General features: G+C 32.6%; 2 protein-coding genes across 7 annotated transcripts in view; one reads left to right on the top strand and one right to left on the bottom strand.

The window, feature by feature from the left end:
* The window catches only part of Ret (protein kinase receptor Ret oncogene), a 113,783-nt gene that overhangs the window by 57,891 nt on the left and 35,503 nt on the right, over positions 1-20,389 (bottom strand). For 2 of the 6 annotated variants that reach the window (XR_012460881.1, XM_074136081.1), the window contains exon 1: positions 1,620-2,321. The exons of 1 other annotated variant lie outside the window; for it this stretch is intronic. Coding sequence is in view for 3 of the 5 variants with exons in the window: in XM_074136081.1 (XP_073992182.1) it covers positions 1,620-1,707 (88 nt within the window). In the remaining 2 variants the exon portion in view is untranslated. Of the gene's footprint in view, positions 1-1,619; positions 2,322-2,652; positions 2,670-20,389 lie in introns of those variants that run through there. 3 more of the 6 variants (XM_074136080.1, XM_074136084.1, XM_074136083.1) reach the window with 3 other exon arrangements.
* LOC141458306 (rho GTPase-activating protein 15-like) overlaps positions 6,632-20,389 on the top strand; it is an 85,763-nt gene continuing 72,005 nt past the window's right edge. Inside the window, exons 1-4 of the mRNA XM_074136095.1 lie at positions 6,632-6,973; positions 8,043-8,134; positions 14,459-14,643; positions 18,101-18,237. The gene's annotated coding sequence lies outside the window, so the exon portion shown is untranslated. The remainder of the gene's footprint in view (positions 6,974-8,042; positions 8,135-14,458; positions 14,644-18,100; positions 18,238-20,389) is intronic.

Raw genomic sequence — 20,389 nt, 5'->3', positions numbered from 1 at the left:
CTTTCTTCAACAAGAACATTGAAAACCCTGGAGGTAGCCCTCGAGAGCCAAACTTTCCGCCACCTAATTAATAGCCTTTATATCCTACATTGCTAGGTATTGCCCAAACGAGTAAAACTTATTCTAGCTATCACTTTTCAGGCAAGAGAAGTCGGTATATCTTTTAAAGTCTTACATTAACCTTGAATACATTCATAGGACTGAATAACCACCTGGACGTCAGAAAACATGACGATTCTGGAATTATTAACATCTTGTATTCAGCAAACACTGCAAGTATTACTTCTCAGTGTCTTTAATGTAAATAATTTTTTAGGAAATTTGTGTTAAGAGCAATTCTGGTGGATGATAGGCGGTTTGCTTCTAAATCGTCATTTCTGGATGTTTAAAGTGTCAAACTGCATGTTACTTACTGAGAAGTACAGGTTTCAATAATTTGGATTTTTAATAAAATGTATTAAAAATAAGAAAAATGAATGCCCATTTCAGTAAAACTTTTTTCATTATTTTTTGCCAAGCTTCCGACTAGGACTAAAGGACTAGGTCAACTTCAGGGTTTATGCTTCTAGACAGTTATTATAGTATTTTTTACGTTTTTAACATCAAAGATTGGTGTTGGTGTGTCTTTAGTTCTGACTTTTAGGTACTTTTCTTCCTTGGACCAATGATTCATCCATCAAAAACTAAGAACATTTTTCTATGAAATGTATTAGTTAGAAACTTCAGAATTTGATGTGTGTGTTCGCAAGATATTTTGTTTTATTTAAAATAAAAATGAGAAAAAGCTGATAAAATCTTAAAAATTCAATACTGAATTTAAAATTGTGGAATAGAATTTGAAATGGTCCTTTAGAGGAGTATGTGTATTACACTTTTCATAAAGTATTTTATAAATTTTACCACAGGAATATAATGAACATGATTGTACGCCCATCTACCTTTAATTGTGGTTGTATAGCTTGTACTGAAGACAATAAGATAATACTGTTGTATCTTATTATTTCCAGTTTCATGACTGAACATAAAACTTTTTGCACTAACAAAACGCTAGCAGTCTTCTGGAATCTAATAATAAAGTGAACTGTTCCGTGGTTTTCAAAGCTTTAAACTTGAAAAACGAATCCTTTTTTTTATAAAAGGAAAAATCATGAGGATTTATCTACTATATTTTTGCCTCGAAACATATAAATTTCAGTAAAAAGAAACGAAGGAAATCACAATCTAAAGTTCCTTTAGCTAGGTAATGGTATAGAGTATATGGTCAGGCAAGTTATTGCACTAGAGGTGAGATTTTTGGATAAAGATAGCGTGCTGCATGAACAGAATTATACCTTCAGACTATTTTACATTGTTTGCATGTCTTTTCTTATGCAGGCTGTTTCTGTTTTTTTTTTTTGTAAAATCTATTCAACTTTGTAACCTAGTGGTTAAGAACTATTAAAATTGTTAAGTAGTGTTGGTCTGTAATACGGTTGGTTACTTTCTCAAATTTATTCCAACTTTGACTTAGAAGTTAACTATTTTTTCAATATTTTCTCTACTTAGTAATAAGAAAACGTAAAAACAATTAGGTACTTAAATCATCCTTAACATGAAATAAAGTATCCAATTCAATTTACCAAAATAATTTTTATTTAAAGTTGAGTAAACATATGCTATCCGGAGTCTTTTACATTCTGTGCAGCCCCGGACAGTTTTCTTGTTCATAAACGATCAGTAAGATATGGCAGAGGCACCTTAAAAGAGAACAGCAACAACTACAGCTGAACCTGGGACCTTCGATTGAAAGTCAATGCTAATCCAATACGAGCCCATCGCACAACTGGCATCATTTCCAGTTCATCCTGACAAAACACAGAGGTTTCCTTACCATGCACATGCGAAGCCTTTTGTATTAAATGCCAATGTATGTTTGGGCCAGTAGTTATGTTGTATTAATAAACGTTTTTGCCTTCCCCTTGCGTAGGGTACCCTTTATCCCCTTGATGAAATGCCACAAAAGGCTCTGGATTTAGTTAACTAGTTAACCAGAACGCCAATTCAATTAGAATTGGATAATGTCTTTACCCGCATATATTAAAAGGAACTTTTAGTATAGCTAACCTTTCTTTCTGAAGATTTGTAACATTTTATCCAAAATTATATGTAAGTTATATTATTGCTGATTTATACCCATCGAGGCTGTTTAGTTGTATCCCTGACTGTTTTTGGACTTTTATCCATCATCAGAGCCTGATTAATCAGCTCTAGATAATAACTTAAACATCGTAACTAACGTACTTTGCCACTTTACAATGGCTGACGCCATCATTGATGGAAATTTCATGGTGTGTATGTGCGTGTGCGTATTTTCAAGTTGTTGGACCTAACCATATTTTAAACAGTATATTCTAATATTTAAAAAGTCAGATTAAATTATAATTCCGTATTCAGATCTTTTGTTATAATAAAAAGTCTAGTTAACGTCAATATTAAACAAACATTCAGTGTTCATAAAAAAAAAAATTGGTAATATGACTTGTTTTTCATTTTTCTAATGCCCAGAAAACTTGATGTGTATTACTGACTTAAATATATTTACATAGAAAAATAAGCTTATTATGGACAAGATTTATCTATATTAATAAAAATATAAAGCATTAAACATCTCACCAAAAAAATCGATATCATGTATGTTAGATACATTTCGTCGCAACCACCAGTTTTAGGTATCAGGTAGTCAGGTAGCCTAGACCTTGATTCGTAAAAGGGATAGACTTAGTGGTTCGTTAAAACCTTTGTTTCCTCTTATTACTATTCATATTTATTGGTTGATCATAAAAAATAATTAAATCCATACAATGGAGAGAAGTGTCACATCTATAAAACCGTAGGTAGGTATTAAATAAATTATTGATTTATCTAGATGAGAAATCCGAAATCTTTGTAGCTGTTGCACATAACTTTTTAGATGGGTGTCTTGACTTACATGATTATCGATGTCAAAAGATAGCTGTAATTAGCGTAATGAATTCCATAATGTGATATCAGTTAAAGACCCCTTCCGTAATGCCATTGTGAATTTTAACCTTCCTGTAATAATTATTTCATTATAGTAATAGATAGTTAAAAAAAAAAAGTAAATGTCGAACTTATCTGAAATGAAACCTTGCTGACGTCAAAAATCTTACAAAGAGCTGGGTACAAGGCTATGGCGTTAGCCGAGTCTCGACCTTCAGTTAGGACCGTAGGGGCTCCAGTTGGCAGTCCCAGGTGTATGTTATGCACGTACATACCGCCATAAATGACCACATTAGACCGAATTTACCTGAAGTATGCTTGCAAAATGGATAAGATATCACGTGAAAAGGGGGAAAAAATACATAAATATATTACAAATACAGCCCGTTAAACGTAATAATTTTTTCTTGTAAAAGAAAGCAATTTCAGAAAATAGTATGTTTTTTGTCAATTTTGGTATTGTGATGTGTGAAAATTTTTGTGTAGTTTTCACTAGAAACTGAAGATGTAATTCTTTTAGCATTGTATGTGCATTGCAAGTAGAACTATAACTTTACTTGAAATATTTTTATAAGTTTACAGCAGTTCTGTGAAGTAGTTAGCATATTTCACCATAAGTTATCATTTTAATGTATTGTAGGGCTTTATACTGCGTAAATGTTAGTGAGAACTAAATATGTTTGTGTATTTCGAAAGAAGTAAAAGTCTCATAAAACTTAAGATTTATAATCATTGTTGGGGAAAGAGTTCTTTAAAAAAAACAAAAAAAAACAGATATTCTTTGAAGTATATAAAAGCAGGTTCACAAGAAAAAATAATAATATCCTAATTACCAAATAAAAGAGATCCACTTTCTCACCCACCGTCTCCTTTTGTATCCACTGGAAAACATTGTCTTCCTTTTACAGTAAATGCGGGTTATAACAGCGACCTTTTTTTTTAACGCAAATTCTAGGGCAGGATACGAAGAAAATGTATACAATATTCTAATTTCTTTAGGGTCGTTCTTCTTTTTTTTTTTTTTTTTGTAAACTTCCGATATAGTGCGGTTTTAGTAAGTGTTTTAAAATTTTATTGTAATTTGAGTTTGTTTTCGTTCTAAACATTTTGGCAAAGAGAGCCATCTTCAGCTGAGGAGCTATTCAAAAATATTGGGAGGTTGTGGTTATCCCTGAAGATTCCTGCATTTTATCATCTGAATTGCACAGTTGGAATCCTTCTGTCACATTATTTTTCGCTGACGTAATTAAAAAATGAATATGTTAAAAAAATAAACCCAAGTGGAATTAGATATGATAATCTGGAGTTGGGGGGATATAAACGGGTTTCATAAACAAAAAGTGAAAGAGCGTGACAAACCTATATCAGTAAGGAGTTCCAAAAGGTGCTTAAGGTCCCGAAAACGAAAAAGTTCATCGAATGCTTTTGTTTATTTTCGAGAACCACAGTGAAACTTTGTAAACCAGGTACCCTAATTTGAAATTGGGGAAAATTTGATAGTAGAAAAGCAGCTGGCCTATTTTTTGGGGAGCAGGTGTTGGAGATGGAGATTAAGGTTTTTAAGATAAGAATAGATAGGCCTTTTCAACATTTGGACATTATTTAAGGTGGATGTTGATGTTGGTCAAGTACTAAACAAGATGATTGATTGGAAAAAACTTGATCTAGTAACGGTTGAGGGAAATAGTGGGATCCGAGGTTAAAAAAAGAAATTGCAATAAAAAAAAATCAGCGTTCAAGTTTTATATTCGATTTGTTTTATGTAATGAATATTTTAGATCCAGTTAGACCGGAAGATGATCAATACTTGAGCAGTGTATCATGTAAATCACATCTAGTAGCAGGATCGTTGAACGACAGCTGTTAGCCTGTCCCGGATGACATGCGATGTTGATGGATCGTCTAGTCTAGTGTCATATTAGAGCTGTAAGTAATCCCTGTTTTCTTCAATAACAATGGGTAAAGACAAAAAAAGGTCATTTAATTCAAATAATGTGGCTAATATTTAACCATCATAAGTTAACATTCTCATAACGTTAACGAGATTTTTTGTCAAACTTGAGATTTTATGTTGTGGTTTGCAATTTGAAACCTGTAGTATTAAAGAAAAGAACTAGCTATGACGGATACAGCTTCCGTACATTTAATAAAAACAAAAAACCAAGAATTTGAATCAGAAAATAAGGCTTATCTGCAGTTGCTAGTAGAATAATTTTAGAGAATTCAGGTGCGTTTTACAGAGGTAGCGTTTCGAAGATATTTAATTTATTATCAGTTTGAAAAAACCAAATTACATTAATTAAAAATTATATTTATTGAATAATAAATCTCGTGTGAAAACTCTCAGAAATTCTCTCTTAACGCAAAAGTTTCAAGGTTCTGATTCATTTTTTTCTCACTCCGAATTTAGTGTACATTTAATTTCTTACTTACATAATTTATGAAACTGCGAATTGCACCAAAATGTCATTTTAGATAGGGGTGCCTAAATCGCTGGTCAGAGTTCATGAGTAACGTCAGAAAGTCAAGAAAAAAAACCATTATTCTGTAACATCAAAAACTTTCAAGATTAATAATGAAATAGTAAGTTGTAGAATTAGAACAGAAGAATAGAATATTTAGGGGAGCGTGCTAGACGGCCCAGGTCTCAACATCCCAAACTGATCTATTGTAACATTTCCCTTGTTAACCAATACCACAGAGCTGTACGTTCGATGTTTCCAAAGTCACATAAAAGTCGCCTCTGTAACTCGAAAGTAGAGAAATAAATGGGAATAGGTATGGATCCCCAGTACCATATTGATCTTTTATCAAATTTGATTACCATTGTGTTGCAGAAGTTATAGAAATTTTGAACCTTTGAAATGAGGATCCATTAAATAAATATAAAATTTATTCTAATTCTCCAAAGATCCTAGTTCTGTTTTAATTATCTGGGGAATATAAAACTAGAGGTTCTAGGAAATTGTAATAAACATCCCAGCTTTACCAGGGCACATTTTCTCTAAACTGGGAGAATGTATCTAAGGCGGTCCTTATCTGTTCGACTATAAATTGTGAAATAAATAAAACACTGCTCTGCAGAACTGCGTTAGTAAATTTAGGTGGTTCTAAAAATTAACCTTTTAATGCTTATAATAAAGTGAAAAGCTTCAAATGTTTATAACAAAATCGGGTAAACTAATTAAATTGTTTTAGCTAGCTTAGCAATAACTTATTCTGCAATAATTTAGTACTGAGGATATATTTCGTTAAATTTGAGAATTGAATTGTATTCTTAATTTCTTTAATCACTTAAGTAACTGCCAGAGAAGCCCCAGTGCTTGGGTTTCACTGGAATGAAGTGATATCGGGGCCAGACGCGAGGATCAGATAATCATAAGAATTATTTTTTCCCAGAAGTAGGTAAAGGAAGGAGTTTACGGTACCAATCAAGCTGAGGCTAGAAATGAGGATACTTCTCTGCAGTCCACAACCTTCGCCAAACTGGAAGTCCAGAATGACAGGAAATACTCAACTAACATCCAAATTTGTGGTTGAGAACTGCGCAAACATCAGGTAGAGAGAATTTTTGCTGGACTTTTAGTCAAATTGGAAGACATGATTGGGAGTAAGGAATAACTGAAGAAAGTTACTAAGGTTTTTGGGATATCATTCCTGTTCGATAAGATTACTTGAATGTGTGTGATTTCATTTCTGGTTTATTTATTCTAGCAATGATTAATGGAAATAATTGCAAAAAATTAAAAAATATATTAACATCCAATTGGAGGAACTGCCAGTGGAAAGATACGATTTAGGAAGGACACGCATGACTTTCCAGAGCAGCCAGACATGCAGCCTAGCAAGTCTCCTTTTTTCTAGGGAGGAACATAAGATGTAGAGAGACAATTGTACTATTATAAAGCTGATTGGAGAGGACCGAATGAGTGGGAAGAAAAAATATTAAGGCACCGTCATCATCACCACTTAGGTAAGGTTGGATGAACTTTATAACAGGCCCAAAATCTAAGTAGATAGAAACAGTAAACAGAAAAAGTAAATACCGAAGGAAATCTTGGTACCATTTATTACTATGTGGATATCGAGAACTTTCAGGGATAATAGAAGACGAACTTTTTCTGGATTAGAGCAATGAGAGAGCTGTGGATTACTATTTTCTTGGAAATAATAAACTAAAGAGATTTAAGATCTGAGGATGAGGTTTGTGACAAAGTTAGGAGCATTAAGATGGATGCTAGTAACGGAATAGCTCGGGTGGTTTGAAATTTTATTTGTAATATATCAGGCTTTTTAATGCCTTAGATATCTTATTGTTTAAAGGAGGATAGTGTTCGGAGGACTGTGAACTAAACCTTACCTCCGAAGTGCCAGGACGGTATTACTTACAGATCGCTACGTGAATAGGTAGACCAAAAGATAAATATAGAAACGGAAAATTATGAAAACGGATTTCTCTAAAATTTGATTTTTGTTTTTTAAGTTGTAGCGGTAACTTTATGTGAAATAAATAGCATTGCGGGGAGTGGAGAAGGAGACTCATTTACTTGAAAAAAATAGCGAATAGATATCAGATTTTGTTCTTAAGCTGTTTTATATTGAAAAAATATGTTTTTATTATCTGGATTTTTATTAAATCAATAAGTTGAAAGCGGAATGAAAAGGATCAAAATTCTTGAAGGTTTAATGAAAAAATACGATCACTATTTACGAATTTATTTATTTAAAAAAGGTTTATTTTTCATTTCCAGATAAAATGCCCCAATAAATATATTCCAATGATAGTAATCAACGATTCCAGTTGGTCTGACATTTAGGATTTCCCAGTAAACCTAGAACAGCTTCCATACCTTGTTTAAATTCAATTCCCAACAATACCCAGTGTAACAATGCTAAACTTAATCTCTAATACCAGTTAAAGAGTCAACAATTAAAACAATAAATTCCATTTATTAAAATTTAAATTGAATTCAGTAAAAAATGGTTTATTTTATATCGTTAGCGAATGACACTGCTAAAGATGTCATTGTTTTCTGTTTTAGAAATGCGCGTAAAAGAAATACATCTAAAGCTGTCTTGAATTACTGACACAAAGATGATTTGAAGCAATAGATTATACTTGATGCATAAACTGGTAAGTCTAATTATTTTTTAAACTCATTAAAGTAAAAACTGAAAAAAAAGTCGCCTAGACTTTGTTTATTTCCCAGCAGTTAGGTTCGGAAAAGAATTTTGCAATCTTAGCTATTATTGTCACCAGAACGCACGACTAAACTGATCTATGACTTGGGCTAATCGGTTACGTTGATAAAAATGTATTTAAGTTGGCGTTAAGACAGCTTACTGTTGCGAGACGCAGTTTCTGATTTAGAACAGTGGAAGAATCGACTGAAATTTATGCAGCAATTCATTAATTATGGTTAATTTTTTTTAGATTAAACTAAAGGGGGATCAACTTTAGAATTGTCATCTGTTTATGTAGTAACATCAGTTTTTATTTTTACCTGTAATTTATGAATATAACGGGAACTTAAGTCTGTGACAAATGAACAGATATCCAAATAATCTATATATTCTAAGCACATAAAACAAAAAGTTGAAAATTTGCCACAAGTTCTACCTTCACTAAAGTTGCTCACGTACTTTACAATTTAGATTTTGTATCCGATATGTATCTAATGTGAAATTAACGTGACCAAAGTAGTTGTAACAATAGTAATAGTGTAATAATAATGGTCGTATTGTTCTATTTCAAAACTACAACCTTGACCCTTGTGCGAGAAATCGCGGCCAATCTTTATAGCCAGTCAGCAAGGTGAAAAACGGTCGATATATCTAACTACTCGATGGTAAAGTAGTCTTTTTAGAGGATTTTTTTAAAAAGGTGAATCGCTTCTTAGTGTCGCATGTGTTAATTTGTGTTCTATGTGTTAATGGATTTATTGCCTTTATAATATTTCTGAATTAGATATCTTCAACATGAATAAATAATAAAAACATGTTTTTTTCGAGCTGATATTCGCGCCCGGAGGTGGTCGCCTCTTTCGCCCACTATGGCAGGCTGCAGAAACTGAAGCTACACTATTTGGTGGTTCATTCAATCAATTTTTCTGGCCAAAAAAAATCAAATAAAAATGAAAGGCCTTAACGTAGATTTGTGGTAAGACGATTAAAGAAAATCGTTGGCACCTTTTTCAAGAAAATTGTGAAAAACTGAACAAATCGTGTCAGTTCAAGTTAGTAAAATTAAAAGGAACCCTATAGCCCCAATTTCGATGTGGTTGCGTAGGTTAACTTGCCAGTCATCATGGGGTCTTATCAAATCTTAACTTATTCCCGGTATTTAGATTAAAGAATCATGTTTAGCTTGCTAACAGGGCAAGAATTTAGTTTTATACAGCTGCAAGTGAGACATTGACATTGACTTCAAATTTTTAATATCACTTAATTGGAAAATAATAATTTCAGTTAATCATTGTTAAAATTTATCTGTTAGACCTTCGATATGGTCAAAAAAGAGTCTTTAAATAAATGTTCCTTGTCTAATATTTTTATTTTTTTCAAAATAGATTTAAAAGTGGGAACTTTAGGAAAATTTAACCAATTGAGTTTTTCTTGCATTTTTTTTTTCTTCAAATAAAGCGTCTGGAAAAACTTCTTTTTCATACAATTTAATTTAAAAACAAAAAGTTGAAAGCAATTTTCTTTATCCCTTTTTAGAGAGTTTTCTTTTTTTTAAAAAAGTTTTGATTGGAATTAAAGATAAAAGAAATATTAAAGAAATAAAAATCAAATAATAATAAAATAAGAGAAATTAGAAAAGAAAAAGAAATACGAATAAAGAGTGAAAAAATTTGTAGATGGAAATTGGTTTTCATTTTTTCCTTTCTCTTAGCGTTTTACGTTATCTTATCATTTTCTTTCTTTCTTTTTTTTCAAAGATAACTTGCAATTTCCATTAGAAATGGTCATTAGAGGTGGTCATTAAAAGCTGCTTGGAACAAGTTGGCAGTGCTTTCCTCTGAAAGGAGGCAGTAATAGGTTGTCAATGGCTATATCAACAGTAAGTTTCTGTTAGCGATGGCTACTAGCCAATTCTCCGTTCATTCACAACATTCTGAGTATTGTGGCCCACTTAGCTTTCTCTTTCTCTCCCTCACTCCTCTCTCCACTCTAGACTAAACATCACCTTGTGTTTACTGGATCTTATATAATTAGTGTTAATGGGGCCGGAAATTTATCGAGTTTTGTTCAGAAAACATTAAACCTGTGCACACAGGAAATTACGACGAAATCCACAGCGACCTAAAATTGTATATTATGGCTTCCAAGCTGATCTTGGTTGAACATAAAATATATAATCGACGAAACACTGAAAATATGTGAAAATTTGTTTGAAATAAAGAACTAAAGCTGGAAAGGAAGAAGTCCAGACACATCCCAGTTTGATAATTCCGCTGACATTCCATGTCTTTGAATAAGGAGAGTGTTTTAGCTAGAATACTCTCAGAAGCCTAAGATCTTTCAAAAACTAATTGGAATACGCTAGGATTCTGTCTAGATTTACACTCTTTCTGTACCCTTAGATGAAGCTGTAACTGACTTGTCCATCCTGCTTCACTCTGCTTGCCAAATCACCTTTCCTTAAGGGACTCCTTATCATTGCTTTGTACACGTCATTGGATACTGTCGTACACTGTCGTGTACATGTATTAAGTATACATGTATACTTAATGTTTTTGGATGGTAGAATAGAATAAAAAATTCATTTGTTTTTAGGTTACAACCTGTTACGAAGAAGTTGGGTCTTTTTTATAAGATTTTGAAAGTAACTGAAAAGTAATAACTAAATTATAAACCAAAAACTACAATCACTAGTACTCAAACAATTTGAGGGAAACAACAACAACAAAAAAACATGATATGAACGTCATTCTTACCATGTAACTAACTGAACTTATATTTCTTTTCATTAAAAAAAAAAAAATTCTGAGCTTTAAAACATTTTTAAGGCACTTAAAAACTCTATAGCTATTATGCTGACTGTAATCATTAACTATTCTTTCTATTTCTTTATTTAAATTCTTAATATCGATATTTGAGTCTTTCCTGGATGGTTTAGTATCATCTATTTCCGGCCGGTAGCTTCGCCCACTTCTTGGTATCGACATTGTTGTTCCCACAAATCACTGTTGCCCTTGAGCACTTGAAAATCTTCTTGCAGTCAAAAATCTTCATCTTAATGGTAAAATTAATTGATTTGGCGATTCGCGACCGTAAGATTAATCTAAACATAGTTGACCAAAACGGTCGCGATACTTTTTAGGAACCACCTAACCTATTAGCTTTAAAAAGAAGTAACTAAATGTCCACTATAATGAATTTAAGACAGTATTTGGCTGCCTTATTTCTTCCATTGTCATTTCAGTACATGCCATGAATTTCTCTATATATTTATGTCCTAATTTACAGAGAGAGAACAAGATATATCAGCTCGTGAGGAAGTCTTAGGTCTGTAAATCTGTACAAAAGTGGCTATGTTCATAAGAATTCTTTAGTTTTTGAAATTCATTTTTGAGATAACTGAAGAGTTATCTGCTGACTTAGAGTTGTTCCTTGAAAATTTATTGGTTCTTTTGCCGCAAGAAGAGCGACTGAATTAATAATCCTCACCGAATTTACTATCCTAGAATACTACTTTAAGTTTCACTTCATTATTTACACAAAATTACTTCCTTCTGATTGACTATTTCCCAGAATCTTATTTTCTCAGTACAGTTATTTTCAACTTCATTCATTAAAATTCATTTCACTGGTTTCGATTAAAATTTTGATAATTACATGCTTTTATTGCATTCTTAATAATTCTTCAAGTAGCTTTGGTATACACAATTATGATTTGGTTAATATCTGTTAGGAAAATAGAAATTTTCAGGAGTTCGACATTCATGTCTGTTTAGCACCCACATAAAAAAATAATCCTCAAAGTAAATTGAGGATTGAAAAGCACTTAATTAATTAAATTTCATTTAAGTAGAATTTGAGGAAATTTGCAGATAAAATTTAAACAAAAAAGCTCTTAAAGTTCTTTTTTGCTTTCTAAAGAAAATTTAATTACGTTAATTGCCATTAGGGTCATCTGTATTGTATTATAGCGTTTGGGCACAAGAATAACACCATTTCATATCTATCTCTTTGATGCTGGCCAGAACACCTTTCTGAGACAGAAAACAAGGGTATTTGAAGAACCCAGAAAAGAGGTTGTTATGATTTCTTCTATCAATTCATTGTCTTCTTCTAAATTACCATATCAGCTTTGTTGAACACTCCGACTTTTCCGGGGCTTCAAAGAAACCTGTTTGACGAAAACATTTTGAAAACTAGCCGATTGTTCTCTTTGTTATTTCTAGCAAACTAAACTATGGGATCTCCATGACCTCTGCAGTCACCAATTGCCCTTGTCGTAGATCAAACTCCAAATTACTTCTTAACCACAAGCCAGCATCAGTAAGACCATAATTTACTGCCTTGATCAAATTTCCTGAACCTGATAATAGTACATTAAATTATCTTCCGCATTATACAATTCTTGGTCTAAAAGCAGGGTTTCTCTTCGACATTTTTTTTTTTTTTTATCTACAGGGTTTCCACGATTGTTAAGTTTTACTAATTACAACGCGGGCGAATTATTAGTGCTACAGCTGAATGATAAATAGTCATTTAGCGTGCTTTAGACTACCACTTAAGTATTTAATTTGAATCCACTTATCATCTCTCAGTACTTTATCACAAGGTCATCCATTAAAGCAATTCGGTGTTACTTAAAATGAACAAAAAAAAAAGGATGGTGGGAGGAAATAACTAGTTCCATTGTTAACGATTTCTAAACAATGGAAAACATTATTTGGAAAAATTCTAGAAGCTTTTTTTTAACTACCCCATTGGAACAATTAGAGAATCGATTGAGTGTGGCATATCACGTAAACCGGCCATTCGAACTTTCGATACAAACAACTCTAATTAACTAATTGGTGAACTTAATTATTTGACGATTTTATCTCATTCCAAGATTTGAAGTAAACCCTTTTGGAACTTTATCCAGTATTCGTATTGATATCATCACTTCTCTTACTCCTGGGAAGAGTAATTATTTGCTAACGTATTAATTTTGAAATTTCTGTTTTTATCGGAAGAAATTATTTTGGGAGTTGAGTGTGGGCAGAAATTAAAAAACGAAGACTCCTGTAAGCCCGAATTGCATTTATTTCAATTAATTGCATTGGAATTCCATTTAAGCACCTCTCAGATAGTAAGTGTTAAAAGAAAAATTAAGAAACAAAAAACAATTGAAAGGGCCATAATCGATTAAAGTATTAAAACAGAAAGTAGTATTTATTACTGACATTAACTACCAACACATGACATGTACCTTTATCTTCAACACTGTTTTTATATGATGGCATTTGTGTAAATTGCACAGATAAAATATAAATTAAAGCATTCATAGGGATCCTTTATTAGTTTGGTGGCCTAGATGCTAATCACCTTGGTATTAACGACTGCAGGGTCGTAGAGTGAGTGGCATTGACAAGTTCACGTATCTATGTCCAAGTTAATTTTAGATTTTTAACGTGATTTCGCTTAAAGATATAGTAAAACCTAGGCGAAAAAACTGCCTAAATTCTTTTTTATTTGGATTGTTGTCATGTATAATTACAAAAACATCTCGTTTTGAGAGAAAAAATAAAAGGTAAAAATGAAATCAACTATAGAGAATTAACAATTTTAATGTTTAATTTTTACTCAAGTTTTAAATTTTTAGTTTGATAAACCAATTGTACGGAAATAAATCTGCAAGAGTTCTTTTGGATCTTCGAGGAAGCGATTTTTAAAAGTCGATTGGATTTCCAGCTTATAGCGGTTTGCGACTAGCAATCTTTTTTTCAAAACAGTTCCTAGTTCCTTGTCTTCAGAAGATCCGAACTAAATTTCAGTGTGCAGTGTACTCTGCGAGACTCTATGCCTCTGCATGTCTTAATGGGAGTAAGAAGCTTCTACCCACTATGCTCGTCTCTTCGGCTTTCTCTTCTTCGTATCTACGTTCTTCGTCTTCTTCGAGTTGGTTGGTTGGTTGAAAACTGTCTCACGCTCTCCCTCCTTTGCAAGCTCACCCTTTCAATCGCTTACTAGTTTTAAGTACTAACTGCACTAACTTACCGTTGATGACTTGTATCAATAAATTTATTCTTGTCTTTTTTTTCTTCTTATACCATACAATTTTGGTGGAATCAGCGAATGACATTGCCACTCTGATCAACTTTTACAAGAGTGAGTATGTATTCCAGAAGTTTTAAATGTTTAGGAATGCTCTATCTTTAATCCATTCTAAAGTAAGGTTATTTTCATGGAATTAAAAAAAAAGAAAGTTAAAAATTCTTTGTCTTTTAATATTTTACAGGTGCCTGATCTTTTAATGTATTGAAGTAGTTCTCTAAAGGAAGCCCAAATGGTGGCAGTCTTCCGAAGATCTCCAATTCAATTATCCCAAGAAAAAGGAAAGTACTTAAGTGGAGAACGTGAACATGTTAAATTAAAAGAAAATTGTTGGAGCTATGTTACAGATGAAAATTAAACTAAGCGAAGGTAAAAAGTATCGTATACATTAATTAATTCTTTACATTGTAATAACCTTTACGTCCTATTTAACATTTTATTAAAGCTGTAAAGCTAGACTATTTCATAATGTTGATTGTAAAGTCACTTACAAATATGCACTGTCACTTAAACAGATATATTTTGTGCAATGCATGCATATGTGTGTTGAAGGTTCTATATAATACCGACTTCTGTTTATTTTGACGTCATTGTATTTTGTGAATTAAATGTCACTAACTCTTAATTTTATAATAATTTTCATTTTATCTGCAACTTTTGTAGAGTTGAAATTCATTGCTACAATTCTAAGTATTAGCTGTCGAAAACACAAATCTAATTGCACCAGCATCATTATGTACCATAATAGAAAATTATGGTCATCTTCAAATTGTGAAATATTTAGACTCTTTTATAAAAAAAAAAAAAGTTTTACCACGGTTTAAAACATTTAAATTTCAAAACATTTCAAAGAAACAAATACTTTTCTACGTAACATTTAAAAAGCAAAGTATTAGCGAGAGAGTGTGAGAAAGAGTCTACGGCTATAAAGTGCTAAGGTTATGGAAGTTTAGATGTAACCTGCAAAATGTAACCTGTCACTCTATCTCTTTCGTTTTCACTAAATTTTAATTCAAAATCCTTACTAAAAGCTCCGTGAATTTTATATATTTTAATAAAATCCACTGTATATTTACATTTTACTTTCCTAAGGAGTAATGGAACAGGAAATATTATATTGAATATATTTATTCATTTGAATAAACTTTGTGAATCATAGTTATGAATTAACCAGAATATTAGCAATTTATTAATACTAATCGCCTTCAAATTTGTACATTTTACGATGTACGAAAACAATTTATGATAGTTTTGCCTGTTACTCAAAGAGCAGCAAGTGATGATTCGTTGACTGTTATTAAAGAACTTCCATTCAAACTTGCTTCAACGCATTTGTATTAAAAGAGGCGTTCTTAAACCTGCCAAAAAGTAAGTGTAAAAAAGTAAATTTTAATAAAAGAATGATTTTTCGGAATTAAAAGGTGTACTTCAAGATTAAATAACTCAACTAATAGTCATTCAATTTAATCTACATTAGCTACATTAAATAAGCTACGTTAGAATGTCAGCACATTTTAGGCAGTTAGAACCAATTCGATTTATTCCGTCACTGTAATAAATGATGGATCTTGATGATTCGAGGAATTTGACGAATTCATTTTTTGCTCGACTCTCTTTTGAAGGTTCTACTATCGAGGAAGTTATCCAGCTTGAAACTTCGCAGTGTTTTAAATTGACAGGAATTGGTGAAATTTATGCTAGGCGTTTTCATGCAATAGAATCGAATCCCTCCTGCTGTCCAAGCCTTCTGTCTACCTCTCGGCAATGATAGCTTCACCTATTTTTAAAAATGTACAGCGGTTGAATTCAGTTGTCAATCAAGGTAGCGAAAACATCTTAAATTAATTTTTAAAAAAGGGTTTTTTGGCCTTTCTGTCATGTTTAACAACTCGGCACTTTGCATCTATTTATACAAAACGTTTCCTATTTTCGTACATATCCAATTTCCATCGTAAGTATGACTACAACCGGAAACGGGTAACTTTGTCTTTGGTTTGTGAGGAACAAACCAAACATGAAAATTTTGCAGATCTTCAATCTTAATGCATCTAATTTTCTGTTTTTTTTTTCGCCTTTCTGATTTAAACCATTCACAACAGCAGTGTGACTAATTACTAGTTGTAAAGCGATTTCCAGAGGAGAAATTCTCTGCGTTTGAGCAGAGGAAAAATATCAAGATGTTCTCTAAAGCATCTTCAATCACTGTTAATCGATCGGTGAATGGATTATCTATCTGAAATGCTACTTAGGCTGGAAACATAGTGGAGCGGCGAGCAAAGCGGCGATGATAGCGAAGAGCAAAGCGGCGAAATCAAACAGAAGTTAACATATGGGACCGCGCATAGTGGCGAGCAAAGCGAAGATAGAGCAATTCTATCTATTTCTAGTGTTTGTTTTCGCCGCTTTGCTCTTCACTATCATCGCCGCTTTGCTCGCCGCTCCACTATGTTTCCAGCCTTAGAGACACTATTAGGGCGCTAAAAAGCATTGATTTTTTGAGGCGTCTTAACAGCGCTTTTTCCTTTTTCGAAATCATAAGAAAAATCGCCCGGAATGGTTTCCTTGACATGTCACAATCATTCTAAAAAACAAAAATGGGAGAAAATACAGGTAAATGTAGTACAGAATGAACGTTAATCCTGCCTGAAAAAATTGGCGTAACTGTGCTTTACTCTTACAGGTTAGGTAAAAACAATGGCACGTTCTTAAATAATCTTAAACAATTTTTATTCATGTTATTGAATATTTCATACAGAAGAACTCTTTGATACATATCCTTCCAAATTTATAAAAATTGGCTGGAGGCCATTTTTGCCTGAGCTTCAAGTAGTCCATAGAATTAAAAAAAAATTTATTCTGGGAGGAAAAATCCGAGAGTATTAATTATGGAATATTAAGAATGGATGTAAACACTCATTCGACTTCCTTTCACAGCCGTTTACGTTTTCAAATTGAAGCAACAGATCTAAACATTACTCTAAAGAATTTCCCAGAAAAACTCAATTGTGAAAACTCAGAATCGGTCGCTCTTCTTTTTTTCAGCGGTAAGAGTAAAAACTTTAAATTGTTCCATTAAAGATAAACATTGCAAAGTAATAAAATAAACCATTATTAAGTTAATACCTTCGGGAGAACTTTCATTAGCTAGGTATGTATGTATATTGCACCAATAAGCCCTAGTTTTTATATTACCTTAATAGAACTTTTTTTGTAACCTCCCTAACTGAACCAATAAACTGAAACCCCGTTCTGTTTTTTTCTCGTGATATAAGCTCTTATTTTTCATTCCTGGAACTACTCTCTCTTTTCCTTTTTATTTCTCATTTCCTTATTTTGAATTTTCTGGATATGTAAATACTTGATTTTTTATTTATGATTGATGATAGTATAAATAATTTAACTTGACAAAACAAGAGAATTCATCTGAGACGACTTCTTAGACTGAAGTTTCGCAGTTAACTCAACACAAACCACATATATACAAATCATTTCTACGATGTTACTTCTTGCATTGGGATCTAGAGAATACAGTTCAACCCATCCAAACTTCTCAGATTAATCGTCTATGCTCCTTTCTACGTTCCCAATGTTACCCTACATAATTTTTACACCTTAACATATTATTTACCCGAAATAATCCGTTCACGTTCAATTGCCTTCATCATTAATTAATCCATTCATCCTAATCCTGTTGCACAAGCTCTTGCTTTCACTTCCCACCCAGACAACCCATCATGCCGACAAAAACGATGGCCGCGTGATTTCCTAATCATCTATATTTTCTCAATTTAGACATCTTATTAATTATATATATTTATGTGTACAGAGTTGCAAGAAAAATTGTGACCGGAGCCTTATTCATTGCTTCCCGCTCTGAACAGTGTTTTTTTTTAACACTATTCTGAAGACTATCGGAACACTTAGCTGTAAGAGGACCCTAGGAATAGAAAATCTAAGGAAAACGTAAGAAAATTAAAATTAAATTTTATTATATTATACATCTAAAAGAGCTAAAATTACAAAGAAGAAAAACGTTTGATATGTACACGAATGTAAAATAATAGAAAAATTCAGTACACGCTACTGAACAGCAATGACTTAGGCTGGAAACATAATGGCACGGCGAGCAAAGCGGCGATGATAGCTGCTTCAAATCAAAGAGAGCGACGAGCTGCGAGCAAAGATTCGCATGCACATAGTGACGAGTTTAGACGCGTTTCTCCTTTCGACGAAACAAGATGGAGGAACTATTTTTATATGAAAATTCTTCGTTGAAACTTTGGTATTTGCAGCAGCTTAGTAGTAGGAGCTGCAGTGTACATGACATAAATAAGTCTAGAAATGAACTTGGTGAATTTCATCACTTGTACCAACAACTTCGGGAGCATCCTGGCAAGTTTCATGCGTATTTTCGAATGTCTATATCAACATTTGATTACATACTAGCCCAGTGTAACCCCATTAAGGGGCCGTACTTAAATTACGTAACGAACGCAAGGGGGGAGGGGGGTAAGGCTCGATTGTTACCATTCGTTATGGTTCGGGGGAGGGGTTTTTTTAATGCTTGTACGTAATTTTTCCAATTGAATCTATAATTTTTTGGTCATTAATGGAAAAATACTAACGATATTTTTCGCGCCAAATTCTACTATAGCCAACCTTCATACTAAGTGATAATGTAATTAAATAAGTAATAAATAAAAAATATATGTTTGATTTTAATTAAATACTATGCAATGACGATATTCCATAACAAAAAATTACGTACATTTGGCTAGGGGGGGAGGGGAGGTTGACATTTTGTTACGATCTGTTACATCGGGGGGGGGGGGGAGGGATTAAAAAGCTCTTTAAATTGCGTTACGTAATTTAAGTACGGCCCCTAATCAAAATCAAATTTTATTGTTTTTGAGTAATACAGCTCATAACATGAGTTAGGCACAATATAGAAAAATTAACTATGTAGGTTATTTACTAAATACAAATCTGTGTAACCCCATTAATCCTAGCAGTTACTTTAAGATAAGAAAATCAAAATAAATAAAAATAAAATAGAAATATATGCAGATAAAAAGAAATTAGTCAATTAAAAAAAACAATAATTTTATTAAATCACTACACCATGATTTGTCGTAAATTAATGTTGTTCATCTGAAAAACTGGAGTAGTACGACGCTACAGAAGAAGGATTGGAGAATTCGTCCTGATCAGAAGTAGTAGGACGTGAAAATGTAATTTAATTTTGCCTAGTATTTAGATGAAAGTTAGCATTAAGGGATTGAGAACCAAATTAAATGTAGCAAAAATTACCTGAATTCTGCATTAACTACTAATTGTTAATTAATTTAAACTATTAATTATTAAAAACTATTGTAGCTTCACAAATACTATGGCCCCACAGAGGTTTCTTTAAACAAACTAAACCAATAATGTATCAGTATCCATAACCTTTGAAAAATAACCTTTACAAATTGAGCGCGATGAGAGCGAAGAAATCAAACATGTCATAACGCTTCGCTCTACTCTCTAGAGATAGCGTTGCTCTATCTTCTCTTTGCTCGCCTCTATGCGCGGTCCCATATGTTTACTTGTGTTTGATTTCGCCGCTTTGCTCGCCGCTCCACTATGTTTCCAGCCTTAGGGTCATTGAATAAACCTTCAGGGATAGTGTTCTCTCGTTGCGGACAGCACTGGCAGCCACTGAATAATAGAGGCTTCAAGGAAGAGGAAACTCACAGTTATTGTGGCTTGGACCAATTGAACTGTTTTAAGTTGTCCATTTAAATTAGTAATAATTGCAGTTGAAGTCTTTTGTATATTCCACACTAGATGAAGCCAGCTAGCTCGTTATTCAATTGGCAATTTTCTAATTATGACCTACTAAGATCAAATCACATTTTCTAATTAGAATGTTCATCGAAAATAACCCATTTTATTTTATAAAAAATGTAATTACCGAATGAAATAGCAAATAAAAAACGAAAGAAAGCGCAAACTTGACAGTTTAAAAAAAATGTTTCTAACACTTTTGTTTTATCAATAGCTTTCAGTCTGACTTTTGTCATTTTTGATTTCAATGTTAACCCATTATTTGTAATCGGGTCAGATTTACAAT

The sequence above is a fragment of the Rhodnius prolixus genome, unplaced genomic scaffold (assembly GCF_049639745.1).
Source record: "Rhodnius prolixus isolate KJV_2025 unplaced genomic scaffold, Rpr scaffold_5, whole genome shotgun sequence".
In the NCBI taxonomy this organism is placed as follows: Eukaryota; Metazoa; Arthropoda; class Insecta; order Hemiptera; family Reduviidae; genus Rhodnius; species Rhodnius prolixus.
The sequence above is the reverse complement of the archived record's forward strand: the minus strand, read 5'-3'. Positions and strand labels throughout refer to the sequence as shown.